This window comes from Marmota monax, unplaced genomic scaffold, assembly GCF_021218885.2.
Source record: "Marmota monax isolate L192 unplaced genomic scaffold, Marmota_monax_Labrador192_F-V1.1 WCK01_AAM20220418_F8-fsc00035, whole genome shotgun sequence".
NCBI lineage: Eukaryota > Metazoa > Chordata > Mammalia > Rodentia > Sciuridae > Marmota > Marmota monax.
The window spans coordinates 5,667,361-5,685,662 of NW_026691961.1; the positions used below are offsets into that span (position 1 = coordinate 5,667,361).

The window sequence follows — 18,302 nt, forward strand, 5'->3', positions numbered from 1 at the left end:
TTATTAAACTTTTTAAATTAACATTTAAAAATTTTTAAGTTCCTTTCAATGAGTCTCCTGAAATGTGTCCTAAAAATCTGACTGGCATTGATTTTTATAAGAATCTACAATAAATGCATGCTGTGCACAAGCAGAAGCAACCCACTGTTCAGTTTTTAGCAACAGCTATTTATATTTTATTGTGTGTCATTTGTTTCGATCTAGGTGTTTTTCTACCCATACCCAAAAGTAGTTCAACCCCAGCAAGTCCAGCTATTGTTTCTTATCTTTTAAGTCTGTAATACTCTTGTCATCACATTCATCCATTGTAAATGCCTCACAGAAGAAAAGGAGATGTAAGCTTTTGGAAGAAGCTCAAAGAGCGACTTAGGCTGACAAACTACATTTACACTCTGGGTCTCTGTATAAAATGAGCAAGAGCCAGAGGGGAGACAAGGGGGTGGCTAATGGAGCTAGAAGCATAGAAAAAGAAAAAAAGAGTTACCATGGGGGTCTGTGTCTCCCAAAGAGGATGAAAAAAAAAAAAACAAAACAATTTTCATATTAAATTGGTAGAGGTGGCCCTCATGTTTCAAATTTAGGAAAAACTTACTTTCTACAGACCCTGAATTTCTTAAACCATAGCCCTAGACCTCTGGATGCTACAGCAAAGCAGCCTTGCATAGGGCTTGCCACATTTCAGTATGATTAGACAGGACAGGGAACAGCAATGCCATATCTTTGGCCATTTAAAAAAATCAATCAGTGAGGTACATGTGTTAGCAGTGGTCACCAACAAGAATAATTGACAGTACAAGCTTATTCTTTGATTGCTTTGTTAAAATAAACAAACTCCAAATGTTTTTATGCTTCTTAAAACAAAATGATGCAGCGCACATCACAACCAAATAATCCATCGTTTTAGGATTTAATTCAGAAAGAGCTAGCTACCTTATTGGCTTCAGATAATAAAATATTATCATGTTAATTGGGGAAAATTAATTTCCTTGGAATTGTATATTTAAAAACTTAAAAGAAGCCGTGTTTTGGCTAATACTGAAAAGGAAATGTCCTCTCCAAAAAAACCATGATGGTGGAGGAAAAAAATTAAGAAAAATGAGAAAATATACAAAATGAACCTGGAAAGATTCTGCTAAAATTAAGACTGGCTTCTTAAGTCCCCTTGCTATCAATCATTGCAAAATCCCCGGAGTTCTATCAACTAATGAATCTTAAGTAAGTGCCTCACGCTTTCACTGCACAGAACTTGGACCACGAAACGGCTCTGGGCGAACAGAGAGCAGACACATGGATAGCAAGCAGAAAGACAAGCTCGCCCTGTAGATGGGAATGGGAACCTGGCCATCCTGTCCCTATCCACAGACAGACTGACCTTCCTTGAGACTTTTCTGGTTGCTCCCCTCAAGGCATTCCTTTTCTTTTAAAGGTTCAAAATCTCCAGCAGTTAAAATTTCTGGGAAACCCTGTTGCTGTTTCTTGGAGCTATCGATCATGGTGAGAGGCTTCCGGAGACAGGCAACATCCAGCAGGAGAAAGGCTCGGTTGGCAGGATGGCAGAGAGTGGTGCTCGGAATACTCTGGCCCCTAGTCCTTGGTTGCTCCTCACAATACCCCGATTGCTGGCAACTATGTCTTTAAGTAGCTGAAGGCAGCCATTACCCTGGAGTTCCCAGATTGACCTGCAAACACACTCATGCTGCTGGAAACCCTCGACTCTCTCCCACATCGGGAGGCAGAGCTTGTGAGGCACGATTCTAAAATCCCACCCCTTTTCCCAGCCAGCCCCCTTCCTCTTGCCATTCCAGCTTCCCCCGCACTGGGTGCTTCAATCTGCAGTTTGATGGTCCGAATCATCTGACAAACACTGAGTCAAGCAGTTAAAAATAAATCCTCTAGTTGTTAGAAAAGAAGACTATGCTGATACCTAAGGAGACAAACTGCTGCCTGTGGTCTTTCTCGGTCTCTCCATAAACAGCCGCAGGCTGTGGAAATGCTTTGTATCGGCCAGAGGAGCACATTCATTACTCATTAAGTTCTCTAGCTAAACAAACGCAGGCTAAGACATCTAGAGGAAGCAGAGGCACCACACTGAATAAACCTGCTACTAACATAGCTGGATGAAAAGCAAGTCACTGCACTACCGAAGTCTTTTTGTGGTGTGCTGTTTGTTGCATAGGGCTCTCCCTGGCAGGGTCAACGCTCTTTGTAACAGGGAAATGTTTAGTAATTGCAGTTTTCTTCCTTTGGCGAGTCAGACCTGAGCAGCAGTTTTCCTTTGTGCCACTAGTCGGCTCAGAGAGTGAACATTACCATGATTTTTATTTTTAAAGGAAAAAATCTCCTCCCATTTATTAAAAGCAACAACATCACCAGCTTCTATTTCATAACAGATTCAATCAGCCATCAGCCCAAGTTTAATTTCATGGGAACTACGGATATCAGGAACCTCTCATGTAAGTCACACACTGCTGTTCACTGCGCATAAAGAATGCTGCTGGAAGGAAATCTCTGTCTGGAAAGTCCAGGAAATGTGCAAACAAGCCTGTTTCCATGTACACCAAGTATGTATCTGTAGCCAAAATAATACGGTTTTTAAAAATGGTTCAAAGTATGCTCCTTTGCAGAGAGCTTCCATAAAACCCACCAGAGGTTATAACAGCAGTAGAATCTGAATCCTGTTCCATGAGGTGTTCTTTCTGTAAAGTTTTTTAGAACTAACATTCAGCAGAATGCCTCGAACTATTAGGAGTTTTCAACATATGGCATAAGTTGAAAATGAATAAATAAAAGAGTGAATAAGTTAAAGCAGAAGGAAGTGTAACAGGAAAATGGTTAATAAAACTCAAGAGTTCTAAAGATGTCCTAGATCAATAGCCAAAAGCCATTAATTTGAGGTGAACAAGCATTCTCTAAAGCAAGCACATTTTTTCTTTAAAAGAAAATGTACAAGGGTTGGGGTTGTGGCTCAGCAGGTAGAGCGCTTGCCTAGCATGTGCGAGGTGCTGGGTTTGATCCCAAGCACCACATAAAAATAAATAAATAAAATAAAGGTATTGTGTCCAACTACAATTAGAAAATGTTTAAAAAATAATAAAAAAAAAAGAAAATGTACAAATACACTTTAATTATGCAACTGACATAACTCTCCTGTGGGGCAGAACTTCACATCTTTAAAGCCAAGAATATCAACATGGTTTTCACACAGATGGGGCTGGACTAAGCATTCTGTCCTGTGTCTCTCGCTCCAAGGCTGGTATGCATTAAACCCACACTGTTCTAGAAAGATTGCTATCTTTCCTTCTCCTGCATCTCTTGAAAATGGCATTACCCAATACATGACATGCTTCTTGTCAATGGAAATACCCTCTGAAGCAACTTAAACCCATCCAGGGATGCCTAAACTTCTGCAGGAACAGTAAAGAGCTTATCACACATTTCAATCATGCCCTCAAGCCTTCTGCTGCTATCTCTGATCTCAAGGCTTGTTTTCTAATGAAATTACTCCTTTATTAAAGGAGTAATTAAAATATCACTTTTTAGCTTTTTCTTAAATTTCTTATGGTCTATGATAGTCAGAAGCATTAGACTTTATTTATTTATTTAGGTTCTGGGGGTTAACTCAGGGGTACTTTACCATTGACCTACATTTCCAGTCCCTTTTATAATTTTTTTAAAAAATTTTATTTTGCTACAGGATCTTGCTAAATTCCGGAGGTTGGCCTTGAACTTGGGATCCTCCTGCCTCAGCCTCCCAAATTGCTTGGATTATAGGTGTGTGCTAACATGCTTGGCTTGAGGATATTCTTTAGGTTGGTCACTCAAGTAGATGTTCTGCAAAGATTATCTCAACCACCAATAATCCTTTTTTTGGCAGGGGGGTAGCAGGGATTGAACACTCAGGGGCACTCGATCACTGAGCCACATCCCCAGCCCTATTTTGTATTTTATTTAGAGACAGGGTCTCACTGAGTTGCTTAGCACCTTGCTTTTGCTGTGGCTGGCTCTGAACTTCCAATCCTCTTGCCTCAGCCTCCCGAGTTGCTGGGATTACAGGTGTGAGCCACCATACCCGGCTACCAACAAACCTTATGATCACTATGATTATATGTACATAATAGACATTTTTACAGATCAAGACCAATGCCATAAAGTCTGTATGTGGCAGCCTTAGAATTTAATCAGTGTTAGTTCTCCAAAACCCAAGTCCATTGTTTTGCACTGCATTATCTATTGTTCTTTGTTTGTTTGTTTTGGGTACTGGGGATTTAACACACAGGTGCTACACTCCCAAACCTTTAAAATGATTTTTTTTTTTTACAGTTTCATATTTTTTGTTTTAATTAGTTACACATGACAGTGCAATGATCTTGACCTATCATACATTTGAATGATATAATTTTAATGCACCCATACATACAGAACCAGTTAGTGGCTCGTATAGTTGTGTATCTACTCAGGTTCCTGGATTTGTCAGGATATAATTTCTCATTTTTCTGAGTGTACAGGTTGCAGAATTGCATTGGTCATGCATCACATATATACATAAAGCTGGGTTTTGCTAAGTTGCTAAGGACCTTGCTAAGGTGGCGAGGCTGGCTTCAAACTTGTGATCCTACTACCCCAGCCTCCTGAGTCTCTGGGATGAAGTCATGCACTACCACTCCTAGCTTGCCTATTGTCTTTTAGACTATGCCCCATTTCTTGACTTCAGTTTGATCTTTAGGATAGATTTACGAGCAGAAGCCACAACTTTTAAGACCTCTGAAAGGATAAGAGAAAAGAAAGCCAACATAATCATACTGGAATGATTTAATAAAAGCATTTTAACTTTTTATGAAATAATTACCAACTTTATAGAATGTTTACTACATGTCACAATCTAAGTACTTTCTCATTCATCCGGTTGACAGATTTGTGAGTTCAACATTATTATTCCAATTTTTCCTCAAGACCGAGGGAAAAAAATCAAATACTTTGTCAGAATCAGATATCTTCCTTAAGTTGTAGCCAGGATTCCAAAGCAGGCAGCCTGGTTCCAGGGCCTACATTCTTACTTTGCAAAAAGAACAATAAAAACAAAAAACTCAAACATTCCCTTTTCTAGGATGTTGCTCTTAAATCCTGAAAAATGCTCAAATGACTTTAGGTGACAAATCCAGGAATCTGAGTAGATACACAACTATACGAGCCACTAACTGATTCTGTATATATGGGTGCATTAAAATTTTTTCTTCTTTTATGGATTGTCTGTAAGCTTATTGCTTTCACCAAAATCCCAATAATCCCAATAAGGAAACACTGTCCTGTGGTAGGTTTATATCATCTTTGTAGTTTTGAAAGGAAATAAATTCTCTATGGTAAAGGTGCCTGGAAGAACATTTATTTTACTATTTTCCAGAAAACAATTTAAAGTAATTTCAAACTCAGAGTCCTTTTCCCATGAACCATTTGTGAGTAGGTTTTGACATGATACTTCTTTTCTTCTTCTTCTTCTTTTTTTGGGGGGGGACCAGGAATTGAACTTGGGGGCACTTGACCACTGAGCCACATCTCCAGGCCATTTTTGTATTTTATTAGAGACAGGGTCTCACTGAGTTGCTTAGCGTCTCACCATTGCTGAGGCTGGCTTTGAACTCTCAATTCTCCTGCCTCAGAGGAGCCGCTGAGATTACAGGCGTGTGCCACCACGCCTGGCAACAAGGACTTCTGGCACATAAATCCTAAAACAAGGATATTCTCCTTCAGAGACACAATACAACCACCAGTATTGAGAAATTAACACGGATATGTCACTGCCAATGATCCAAAGCTCCATTCAAATTTCACCAACTGTCTCAACAATATCCTTTATAGCAGAAAGATCCAACACAAGATCACAAAGTTATCAAGCCTCTTGTTGCTTCCATCTCAGTTTCTCAGTCTTTCTTTCTCTGAATTTTGATTACAGGCCAGTTGTTTTATAGAATCACCCACAATTTGTGTTTGCCTAGTGTGTTCTCACGGTTAGTCAGGAGACGTACCCTGGCAAAATTGCTACCATTCCTTCTACATTACAGATGCTCTTCAACTCACACCCTGTTAACCCACTGGAAACTAAAAATACTGTTAAGTCGAACATGTATTTAACAATACACATAAACTATAGAACATTATCAGCAACACAGCACCCTGTGAAGATCTGGCTGTTTCCCCTGGTGATCCTAGGGTTGACTAGGAGTAGTGGCTCACTGCTGCCACCCAGCATCACAAGACCGAATCAGAGTGCTTTACTTCGAGCCCAGAAAAAGTGTAAAATTCAAAGTATGGTTTCTGCTGAACATAATGTCGCTTCTGTACAACTATAAAGTTGAACAATCATAAGCTGCACCATTGTAAGCTGGGGATACACTATATTAGTGGCACATTCAACTGTAAGAAGAATACCTGGTTTATATTGCCTATTTACATCAGCATACATCCATGGTTTGCTACTTCATGCCTTGTGTTACACCTGTTACTCTTATTATGTTTAAGTTATCCCTGTTTTGCCAATAGAGACTCTCACAGATTCTTGTCATGGCCCTAGCATTATTTGAGCACTTTCTTACTTTCTGGCACAAGATGTTCCAAGCTTATCTTGTACTTCTGCCCCATTTAGAAACAGGTCTGGAGACTAGGTGTGCTCACTGCTCTTAGGGTTGTCAGTGTACCCAGACATTCTCTGTAGACACAGATGGAAAATAAAATATGTCTGTGAGTTGGTGTGTGTGTGTACACACACACTCACATTTATATCTCTCTCTGTCAGGAGATGTACAATGCATCCATAGTTAGTCCCGACTTTCTACATATATATTGAAAACCACAATTCACTATGGTGCTTCCAAATCACTCATTTTCTCTTTTCTATATTTATGGCCACCTTTTCCTACAGGGAGAAGTTTTCTCCCATGGTCTCTCCCATCTAACTCATGGATGCCCTATAACCCCCGCTCCTGCCACTGCTATAGCCACCCTGTGCCCCTGCTCCCTGGCCCATCACTCCCATCTGCAGAGGGCAGCTGCCTTGCTCAGCTCCACAGTCTTTTGTATTGAATTAGGGAGGGAAGAGGATATGCATTATTTCTCAGTAAGAGAAGCCCACAGTTGTCACATAAATTGCTCTTTAGATTTGTTCTTGTTCCTTACTGTGTATGCTACATCACCTTCACTGTCATTTGGCTCTACCGTCAAGAGGCACTGAACTTCCAAATGATATGTGATTAAAGTCACTTCTGCTATGACAAACTTGCTTCTACAGTGTTTGTGTGTACGCACACTCCAAAGGGCTAATTTACTATGCAAGAGACCGCCATAAATCAAGTCAATTTTCCCACCATCCCAAACACAGATATTTAATAAGCGTGAGAAAAACTGTATGGCTTAGAGTAGGAACAATCCAAGAAAGGCTTCAGGGAATTAGAACACAAACAAACCGGCTCAAGGGACCTACACAAAAACTTGGCAGAGCTAATGTATGCTCACAAAACTACTGACGAGAAGATTCTCACTGTGATGCTGCTGCACTCCATTAAGGAAGAACCTGGGTATATTACTAAGGCTTTACCAATGCAAAGCATTTGAAATCAAATGTAAAGAGACTGCTAAATTCTTTCACAGCTCACATTAATACACTCGTATATACACATTTCTTCATTTAAAAATTAGCCTCCATGAAAACCACTATTTCATGAAGCGATAAAATTTTCTGACATTTCCAAGTTAATGAGGTTCTGAGCAAAAACATTGGTGATTTCTGCAGTTAAATATTATAGCATAACCAAATCCTAAAACGGGGCAGACAGCTTAGCAGCTGGCCTTGTGACTGGTGCTTATAGTCCCTTATCCGGAACATGCAATGAGGCTGGCATGGCAGCTGCATCCTCTTGGGTTTGCTTTACTCTCTAGAGATGTGAACTGCGACTATGGCAAGGTTTTTTTGGATTGGAATTTTACAATTACTAGTTTGCTGACTGACCTCTGCTCAGACCCAAAGAAGAGAATTGTATGGGATGGGGCAAATAGCAGCATGGGGCGGAGGAACATATTTTACAGGCTCGTCCTCTGTGGGGCCAGTAGCATCACTTAATGGAAATGTCCTGTTGACCTGAAGGTGACTGACTCCTCCTGCTGGACTCATTGGGGTGGATAATCAATAAATGACAGAATATACTGGCTTAAAAAAGTCATTCAAGAGTCGTGCTCTGCTGTCCTACGATGGGCTCAACCAGCGCGTGAGGGTGCTGGACGAGAGGAAGGCGCTGATCCCTTGCAAGAGATTATTTGAATATATTTTGCTCTATAAGGATGGAGTCATGTTTCAGATTGAACAAGCCACTAAGCAGTGCTCAAAAATCACCCTGACAGAACCTTGGGATCCTCTTGACATTCCTCAGAACTCCACCTTTGAAGACCAGTACTCCATTGGGGGGCCTCAGGAGCAGATCACCGTCCAGGAGTGGTCCAACAGAAAGTCAGCTCGATCCTACGAAACCTGGATCGGCATTTATACAGCCAAGGATTGTTATCCCGTCCAGGAAACCTTCATTAGAAATTATAGTGTAATACTGTCCACACGATTTTTTGATGTACAGCTAGGCATTAAAGACCCCTCCGTGTTTACCCCTCCAAGCACGTGCCAGACGGCCCAGCCCGAGAAGATGAGTGAGGACTGCACCTGGTGAGCCTCTGAATGCAGAAGTGACTGCCTCGAACATCAGCTGGAAACAGATTGGAGACTGGTGGGGATGATAGAATCTACACTGGGGATAGTTTTAGGATGCTAAACACTGATATAAATTTTTCCCTGTGTCTGACTTTGACTGCTCAGCTATGAATACAGAAGGAAATTGAATGGAGAACATGTGGCCTTCTTAGATGACCACTAGCATGGCCACTTCAGTTATTGCTAACGCAAACTTGGTTTTCTGTGTGCATAGGTGTCTATTCAGTGTCGTGGCATATGAAGGGGTGAAAGGTTAGCAGGAGCAGTTTGCCTTGGCAGGGATGAATATTTTAAGAATTGATGGTGATAATAAAATGCAGGGTGATTTTGGTCAGTGTTTATTGTTAAGTTCCCTACAAGGGAAACCCCCTGCGTCACTGTACCAGGAGGCATCTGTTCCCACTGATGCGCACCCCCACCCTGCCGCTACAATGCACAAAATGACCTCCTAAATTTCTTCCAGACATAAGAGCTCTATGACATGACCCATGGACAGAGATATTTGGAAGGAAATGAAAGGCTATTATTATGAAGTATTAATTCTTTGAAAGGGAAAAGAAAAAGAGAAACAGAAGTTTGAAGCAAGAGGGTTTGGACAATCATAATGTTTGTACTTAATGAAGCACGAGCCATGTATGCTTCCTGTTTTCTATGCAAGAGTATTGATTTATGTGCGGAATGTTCACATTCTTCTAAATGGACAGCTGGTGTTCTAAAGTAGCGCTGCACCCATTATCAGGAGACTGATACCTCTAATCCTCCAAATGCAGAATTAGAACTCCTTTGTACTCCAGTTCCTTTGGTTATTAACTAAACTAGACTTGCCCTTGCCTTGGCCTTCCTGGGACTGTTTCACAGTCTCTGTTGTTTATCTGACATCTGCTCATCCTTCCCAGGTCAGTTCACACATGACCTTCTCTGAGAGCTGCTCCCAAGCCTGGATTAGTTGCATCTTGCAGGTTGAGCATGCTTTTCTGACAATACTTATGCTGTGTGACAATTTCCTGCCTCCTGGATGCTATGTCCCACTGTCCTGGCTAAGAGTCCCTTGAGTACGGGTATTACTGTTCTGTTTACTTTTTAAATCCCAATACCAAGCAAGTGCCTGCACATGATCAGTGCCCTCAACATTTGTAGAGTTAAGAATACTATCCTCTGGTTCTCAGTTTCCTCATCTTTTAAGTGGGGTTGGGTTTGCTGATCGCTGGGTAGACCTTCAGTAATACAATTTATTATTCTATATAATTTTCCTCTTGTATTTCATTTGGCCATCAATTTTAGTTACCAAAATAAATGTGTGATACCCATGTTATGTTCATAAACAATCTGTATTACTCACAGTTTATCTATATTAATAAACTAATTTAAGCACAAAAAAAAAAAAAAAAAAGTCATTCAAATCCTTTCTCTATTTCTAAACTTTATAGTTAGATAAATAGAACAAGCTAGCTGGAAGATTTACAACAAAGAACTTTCTTCAGGTTGAATGTTACCTTCAGGTCCATCTTCCTTGAATTCTGAGATGACTTCCCAAGTCACACAATATAAGGGAGAATGAAATGACTAGGGCTTTGAAGGGTTAGCAAACACAGATGAACAAAAAGTTGAGACGTTCAAACCCTAGCAAAGACTAAAGTCATAACATTAAGTTACGACCAGCAATGTTTGGGAAAGAAACCATCTACAATTGTGTTTCTCAAACTCTTTTTACATTATTGTCCCTTGATCTTTTTAAATATATATTTTTCAAATCACTTTTCATGAAATTTTTATACCATAAAGTTATATACTGTATGTATATCTGTGCCTTACAAACAGACTAAGATTTTTTCACTTATCCCACAAGAATCAATTTTTACTCACTCCTGTTGAGGATGCTTAATCACAAGAGGGAAGTCAATGTTTCTAATTTTGTGGAGAAAAAGACTACATTAAGGAGAGTAAACTATATGTAGGAATCTCACTGAGAAAATAACAAATGTTTACCATCTGTAATAATGACTTTTAAATCACAATTTAGCATACTTTTGAGGATTCTAAGCATCTTTTCATCCTCAAAAGCTTAAGTACGAGATTAGTATTGACGTTTTATTTTTTTTTTAAAAAGTTCAAATATGAAATGATGTTTTTAAGCCATTCTGAGGTGAATACAAATCCTTAACTCTGTTCTTCTGACTCCAATATTCTTTTCAATAAAAACAAACAAAAAATGCTTATATTTTTTTCCTTCTAATTCTACATGTGAATTCACAAGCTTGTATTATTTAATTTTAAGGGGGACAATAACATCAAAGATAAAATGACAAAGGGTAATAGGCAGGATGGTTTTGTAGAAGGGGCATGATTTTAGAGCTAAACATAATTTGGTTGTGAAATCTTGGAAGAGTGGCAACATCTTTGTGCCTTGGCTGCCTCATCTATAAAAATACAACAATAGTAACAAGAACAATAACAATAGCTGTTTTCTATGATTATAAAAAAATAAGGAAAAAGGAATATAAAATGCCCATCACATGCATGATGCTCCTCACATGTGTGAGAATTCACTTCCAGATTATGTCTTTGCTAGGTTTGAGGTTTCTCTGGTAAGACCGTGCAGATCAGCAGACCAGCCAGGATGCCATACAGGCAGGCCTACATTTTCCAACCACATCCCCTAAGGCTCAGGTGCAGATGACCTTTTTTTTTTTTTTTTTTTACTTGTTTATTATTTTCTATCTTTTGGTGTCTTCCTACTATATTTGAGATTTCATGTGTTTAATTAAATTTGAATTTGTTACATATATAGAAAGCCCTGCTGGTACTTTTTCCCTAAACTAGAATAATGAAATAGAAAAAACAGTTTAAGAAGTATGAGAATTACTAGGGCTAAGAAATGAATATTTGAAGGATGTTTTGTTTTAAGTGCTATTTTTTGTTAATTTATTAATACAAATAAATCTGTGACCTCATCATCATGAAGAACACCTCACTGAAGGCCAATGAGCATTTATTAAGAGTATTCTGTGTGGGATTAGGGGTGGGGAAGACAAGATTCCTCAAGGAATATGGTCTAGAGCTTCTAAAAACGTCTGACACCTTTCTCCTCGATTCCATTTTCTTACTCTTATTAGAATGTTTTTCTATCAGTGCTTCTATAACTATGGTTAAGAGAAATAATTTTAAACTTTCAATCTGCTGTGGACCCACATGGGACCCTACTGTACAGGACTAGTAGGGACATGCTAAGTTTGGCATAGACATACCCAGACAGATCTGCACTCTGCTCAACATGGGGTTCACAAATCTTGCACTTGAATGTCTTATCAGTGTCACACTGCCACAAAAATTTCTAACCACTTTAGATTCTCAGTCACCTTACAATGAATACTTACAAAAAGCTTTGGACTGGCACCATTGTGGGCCACATTTTGAATAGCAGTATTTTCTATTCATCTTAACTCCAGTCCAGTTCTCTGATGTCTTCCAAATGACTAGTTCACATTACAGTTGTATTTCTATGACTAGTTCACATTAAAGTTGTATTTCTCTTCCTTGGTTATCTTTACGTTTAGATAAACTATTTCAATCACCCTAAAATCTTCCAATATCTTCATATTCTGCATTGTTCCTTGCCTATCTGTTGCTCCTGAGTGACTAATCACGGCCACATAGTCATTTGTGAGGCCTGAGAATTGGGTCGAACAAACACTGTCATAAATCTCAGGAGGTCAAAGATATTCTCTCACAGATTCATGAATTCTTTTAGGAAACTTTAAAAAAATAGTTTTTTCATTTTGTTAACCCAGAATTCCTCACAACTTAATCACCTGGATAGCTATTTTATAATCAAATATTGTCATACAGTAATGAAAACCAGAGAGCCAGATGTTGTAGTGGACAGTTAAGCCTAGAGAAGGCAATATGATACCCAGCCTAAAGTAATTTAAATAGACAATGGAGTGGGAGAGATGAGTCCCTATGGCATGTAGCCGTACAGACTCTGAGCCTGTGCTGGAGCAGTGAGTGTCCCTGTCAGCCATCGAGCAGCAGCCACGCTTATGCAGAGGTGCATCATGCCATGATAAGTTGACACTGACTTGTGTTTCACTAGTGTGGTTGCACTAATGTGCAAAGGATTTCATAGTTGTGTAAGTGCTGCTAAACAAAAGGGGTCTCATACTTCATTTATCGTTGTCCATAATTCACCAACATTACAGTAATAAACATTAAGTCGTCTACTAGCCATTTTTATATTACTTAAGTTTGGGAACTGGGTAACTCAGAGAAAAAGGATCTATTTAATCCAAAGCTTGGCTTCCACAATGTTATCTCAAGGTGGAAATTAAACATTTGGCTTTGTTTATCTGAGTGGCTGACTAATGTTATCATCTTGGGAGTCATGACGTACAAAGGTAGAGATAAAAAAGCCAAATCCAGTATAAGCTCACATAAGCTCCAAAATTTTTCCTTCCTCTTGTATTGACTTTCTTTGAATTACCTGCACAGCTGTTCTAAAGCATTTTCATTTTTCTCAAGGTATTATACTACTACCTTCCTTCCTTTCTCTGCAAGTACCTGCGGCCCCCAGATTCACTAACAATATTGAGGTCTTCAGACATAAAGTCTACTCCTCCTTTCTACTACAACCTTTCACCCATTTTTTTAAGGAAGAAGAAACCTGTTTCTTTCCACAGGGAATTAGGATCCCTTTTGGGACTACAGTTCTTCTTGCCCATTTACAAAAACTGTAATCAATTAATTACATTTCTCTACCATATCTTTCGCTTGTCCTCTCTCTCTCCTAATTTTCTATGATTGTGACTCCTCATCTCATTCTATGCACTAGGCTCAACTGTGAACTCTCCATACTCACTGAGGTACACATAACCACCCCCAACACATCTATCCTCGATTTGGGTCATAAACTTCTTGCTTTCAAAATGGTAGTTTCCAAATAAATTTTCTTTTTGGAATTAAGATACCTTTGAATTTTAAAATCATATGCTATACTCAGGACTAAATCACCTTTTCTTGATTTTACTGGAAAAACAAAAACAAAAACAAAAAAAAAAAAAGAGGAAAAGAGGGATAAGAAATGGCTAGCCTTGACCTCAAGTTAGCTCAATTCTGGACAGTGAGTGAATTTAAACACCAAGGAGGTCGTCTTACTCACTGCTGCAGTGCCAATGTCTGGGACACTATCACTGCTCAATTAATGCTGTCCCCCACTACTGATGATAACTCCTCCTCGTCCACTCTATTCTGCCCACATCTTTCTAGGCTGGCATTCAGGGATGCCAGTGTTTTGTCTCCCGTCTTCCTGAGTGGTGTTATTAACCCCTGCATGTTCCTCGGATCTCAGTGAAATCTAACTGCTGAGCATTCCCTAACACACAGGGTTGTCCTCATCTTTGCTTAAGCTTTTTCCTCTACCTACCATCCCCTACTTCTGATCTCTGCCCATAGAAACTACCCAGACAGACTTGAAGAACTAGTCCCAGCATCGATTTCTTTCAGCAGCTTTCCAGGATGTCTAACTTCACCCCAAAGACTGAGGTCTTCTTCCTCTGTATACACCTACACTCATGGTCCTGCCATCTGAGGACTCACAATCCGCCTCACAACGGTAACGGAGATGGAGATGCACATCGCTGAAGTTCGCGTAGTTCTTACTTTTTACTACAGCATGTATTCATGCATGGTGTTAAGTGCTCTGTGCATATGAACACACTTCACTCCTGAATCTACCTCCCACTGTCTTCATTTCATAGTGAAGCACCAAGAGGTTAATCTGTTCAGTTACATAGTTTAAGTAGAATAGCGTTATTTCCGCTTTGTTGTTCTGTTTTGTTTTGCAGACTGAATTCAGGGCCTCATGCACTCTAGGCAAGTGCTCTACCACTGAGTTACACCCCATCCAGAACAGAGATTTTTAAAACCTAGGTAGTAGGGCCACAGTCTACTAGCTTTTCTCAATAAGTTCTGGGAAAGAATTAAGCCCAAAGGTATCCCTTATACATGAATTAACTTCTTTCCCAAGTACCTAAAACAGTACATGCTAAGTCATCCTTGGAAGAATTAAGAAAACAGATATTCAAATGACATCTATAGGGTTTAATTCTCTCTTGGTGCCTAGAATGAGGAAGCTGGATTCTTTCAGATATTTATCTTTCCCTCAACACTTATCTGAATATTTTGCATATTCCTGATCTCTCTTCTCTACCTTGGTAAATTTTAAAATCTTCAAGAGCTAGAACTGCATCTTATCCATCTTTCTGATCCTGTGAAATTTTTCTACTATTTTAATAATTTTCACATGATCAACTTTCTTTTTAATTAAGTAGATTCTTACATTCAGTTTTTGGGAATAAACTAGTAACCAAAAAAAAATCTGTTATATTTTGGGGAGTTATGTCTGAGACACATTTCAAAATCAATTTTATTGAGGTATAATTCAAAGATGATGTGCATCCCATTTAAGTGTGCAAATTGGCGAGTTTTGATGGAGGCATACACTTGTGAAATCCCAATCATATTTGAGACTCAGGGCGTTTTCACCATTCCCAAAGGTTTCCACTTTTCCCTTGGAAGTATTTCCTTCTGCCATACCAAATTTCACCTAATCACTGATCTGCTTTCTCTCAAATAATAGGACAGAAGGCAGATCTATGAGTACGAGGGCTGGTAGTATACCTTTTCTAAAATTTCAAGTAAATGAGAACATATAGTATGTAATCTTTTGTGTTTTAATTCTTTCACTCAGCATACTAATTCTGAGATTGATCCATGTTACTGCATATATGAATAGTTGGTTCCTCTCTATTACTGAGCAGTAATTCACTGTATGGACATACCACATTTGTTTATCCAGTCATCTGTTGATAGACACATGGGAAGTTTCCAGTTTTGAGTTATTATGAATAAACTAGTTATGTATATTTATGTAAAATGTTTGAATGGATATTTACATTCATTTCTTTTGCATAAAGGCTTGGTCATATTGGAGGTGTAGGCTTAGTTTTTGAAAAAACTGTTGTTCTTTTTATAGAACTTTATTGGTAGCTTTATTTGTAACAGACAAAATCTCGAATAACCATCCATCCCTAAATGAATAACTTTTGGCATATCTGTAGAGGGGAATATTACTCAGCAATAAAAAAGAACTAGAGCCACATGAATGAATCTCAAAATAATTATGCTGAATAAAAGAAGTCAGACAAAAATAGTACGTACTAATTATATATGATTCTATTTTTATAAAATCCTAGAAAATATAAATGGTGACTATAAGCAAGTAACAGGCTGCCTGGAGACAATTATGTAAAGAGGAATGGATTATAAAAGGGTGTGAGGAAATTCCTAAAGTTCATGAAAATGTTTGTTATCTTGTTTGTGGTAATGATTTCAGAGTTGTATACATATGCCAAAATTCCTTACCCTGAATACTTTAAACATGGGCAGTTTACTGTATGGCAATTAGGTTTTAATAAATTTGTTTTTATGAAAAACCCACAATGGTACCTGAAGGAACAGACGGAGAAATTCCTTTATATAATATAACAACTCTGAAATAGTCTCTACTATTTACAAAAACTTAATGCAATAGAGGTTATTTTTTTCTTTTTAGTTATACATGATAGTACAATGTATTTTGATGTATTATACATACATGGAGTACAACTTCCCATTCTTGAGGTTATACATGATGTGGAGTTACACTGGTCATGTATTCATATATGAACATAGGAAAGTTATGTCTGATTTAGTCTACTGTCTTTGCCATTACCAGCCCCTCTTCTCCCTCCCTTCCCCCTCATTCCTCTCTGTGAATCCAGTGAATCTTGACACTTTCCCATCCCCAAATGCCTCCCCACCATTGAGAATTAGCATCTGTATATCAGAGAACATCTGGCCTTTGGTTATTTCATTTAGCACAATAGCCTCCAGTTCTATCCATTTACCATCAAATGCCATAATTCCATTTTTCTTTATGGTTGAGTAATATTTCATTGTGTATATGTGACATTTATTCTTTATTCCCATTCATCTATTGAAGGACATCTACATTAGTTCCATAGTTTAGCTGTTGTGAATTGAGCTGATAGGAATATTGATGTGGCATCACTATAGTATGTTGATTTTAAGTCTTTGGGTATATGCAGAGGAGTTGGATAACTGGGTCAAACGGTGGTTTCATTCCAAGTTTTCTGAGGAATCTCTATACTGCTTTTCTGAGTGGTTGCACCAATTTGCAGTTTCATCAGCAATGTGTGAGTGTACCCTTTCCCCCCACATCCTTGCCAACATTTATTGTTACTTGTATTCTTGATAATTGCCATTTTGCTTTATACTATTCTTTTTTCCCTTTTGTTATATATGACAGCAGAATGCATCACATTTCATATTACACATATAGAGTACAATTTTTCATATCTCTGGTTGTACACAAAGTCACATCATTCATGTCTAATGGAAGGTTATTTACCTGGTTGTCTAAATGAGCAGCATAACTGTTCTAAATGATCTTAAAACAACCACCAAAACCCAAAGCAAACCAAACCTATTCATCTATTAAATTAAATCCCATCTGTAACTGAAGAATGGTTTCTTTTCATTTATTTATTTTTTTTGTAATTGTAGATGGAAAGAATGCCTTTATTTTATTTATTTTTATATGGTGCTGAGGATTGAACCCAGTGCCTCACAAATGCTAGGCAAATGCTCTGCCACTGAGCTACTACCCCAGCTCTGAAGAATGGTTTCTAAAGTGTGTGTATGGCATAACTCAGGGAGCTGTGACTGACAGCCTTATATGTTACGGTAGACTGGTGTGTGTTATAGATTAAAATGGCGATGAGGCCGCGATCCTAAAAACAGAAAACATAGAATTCAAGTTAAAAAAAATTATATGTGACTAAGAGCATATATTTTAATGCTAAAGCCATAGTCAATATTAAAGATAAAACAGCTATGACCATGCACAAAATAGCACAGCAAAAGAACTGTTGGAAAATCAAAAGCACTGGAGATCCAATGTGACAGACAGAAACTCACATATAATAGTGATAATCTGCCACTCTCAATGTAAGACAAAGATAAAAGAGACATAAAATAAGTCACATCTAAGACCAAAATTTTATAATTAATAAAAATGTGTTATTGGTGTATATTTAACTTTACATTCTGATAATATAGACTACATCTTCTCAAATATAGTGAAATACAAAAGGTCACTTTTTAGGTCACAAAGAAATGTCAACAAGTTCCATAAAGTAAAAAATATCATAAACACCTCAGTCTCAATGTAATACAACTATAAATTATCATAAAATTAAAAAACCTAAAAAGAAATCAATTACATCTTCTATTAAGCCACAAAAAAGAGAAAAACTACCAATTGAATTTCTTAAGAAAAACTGTTAGTAATTTGATATATCAGAATCCATGGCACATATTTAAGTGGTGATCAGAGAAAAATGCAAATATGTTAATCATTATATCAATAACAATGAAGGGGGCTGGGGCTCTAGCTCAGTGGCAGAGAACTTGCCTACCTCGTGTGAGATACTTGGTTCAA

General features: G+C 38.2%; 2 protein-coding genes across 5 annotated transcripts in view; one reads left to right on the top strand and one right to left on the bottom strand.

Moving 5' to 3' along the window:
- Mrtfb (myocardin related transcription factor B) overlaps positions 1-18,302 on the bottom strand; it is a 176,668-nt gene that overhangs the window by 60,863 nt on the left and 97,503 nt on the right. The window contains exon 1 of one of the 4 annotated variants that reach the window (XM_046440550.2): positions 1,373-1,774. The exons of the other annotated variants lie outside the window; for them this stretch is intronic. Coding sequence (XP_046296506.1) covers positions 1,373-1,493 — 121 coding nt within the window. The 5' untranslated portion in view covers positions 1,494-1,774. Of the gene's footprint in view, positions 1-1,372; positions 1,775-18,302 lie in introns of those variants that run through there. 4 annotated transcript variants of the gene reach the window in all.
- Positions 8,178-10,121, top strand: LOC124093406 (mammalian ependymin-related protein 1). The gene has a single exon (XM_046445805.2). The coding sequence runs from the start codon at positions 8,178-8,180 to the stop codon at positions 8,700-8,702; it is 525 nt and encodes a 174-aa protein (XP_046301761.1). The 3' UTR covers positions 8,703-10,121.

Excerpts from the sequence above, each read along its gene's own strand:
- LOC124093406 (XM_046445805.2), top strand. The coding sequence starts at position 8,178 with ATGACAGAATATACTGGCTTAAAAAAGTCATTCAAGAGTCGTGCTCTG.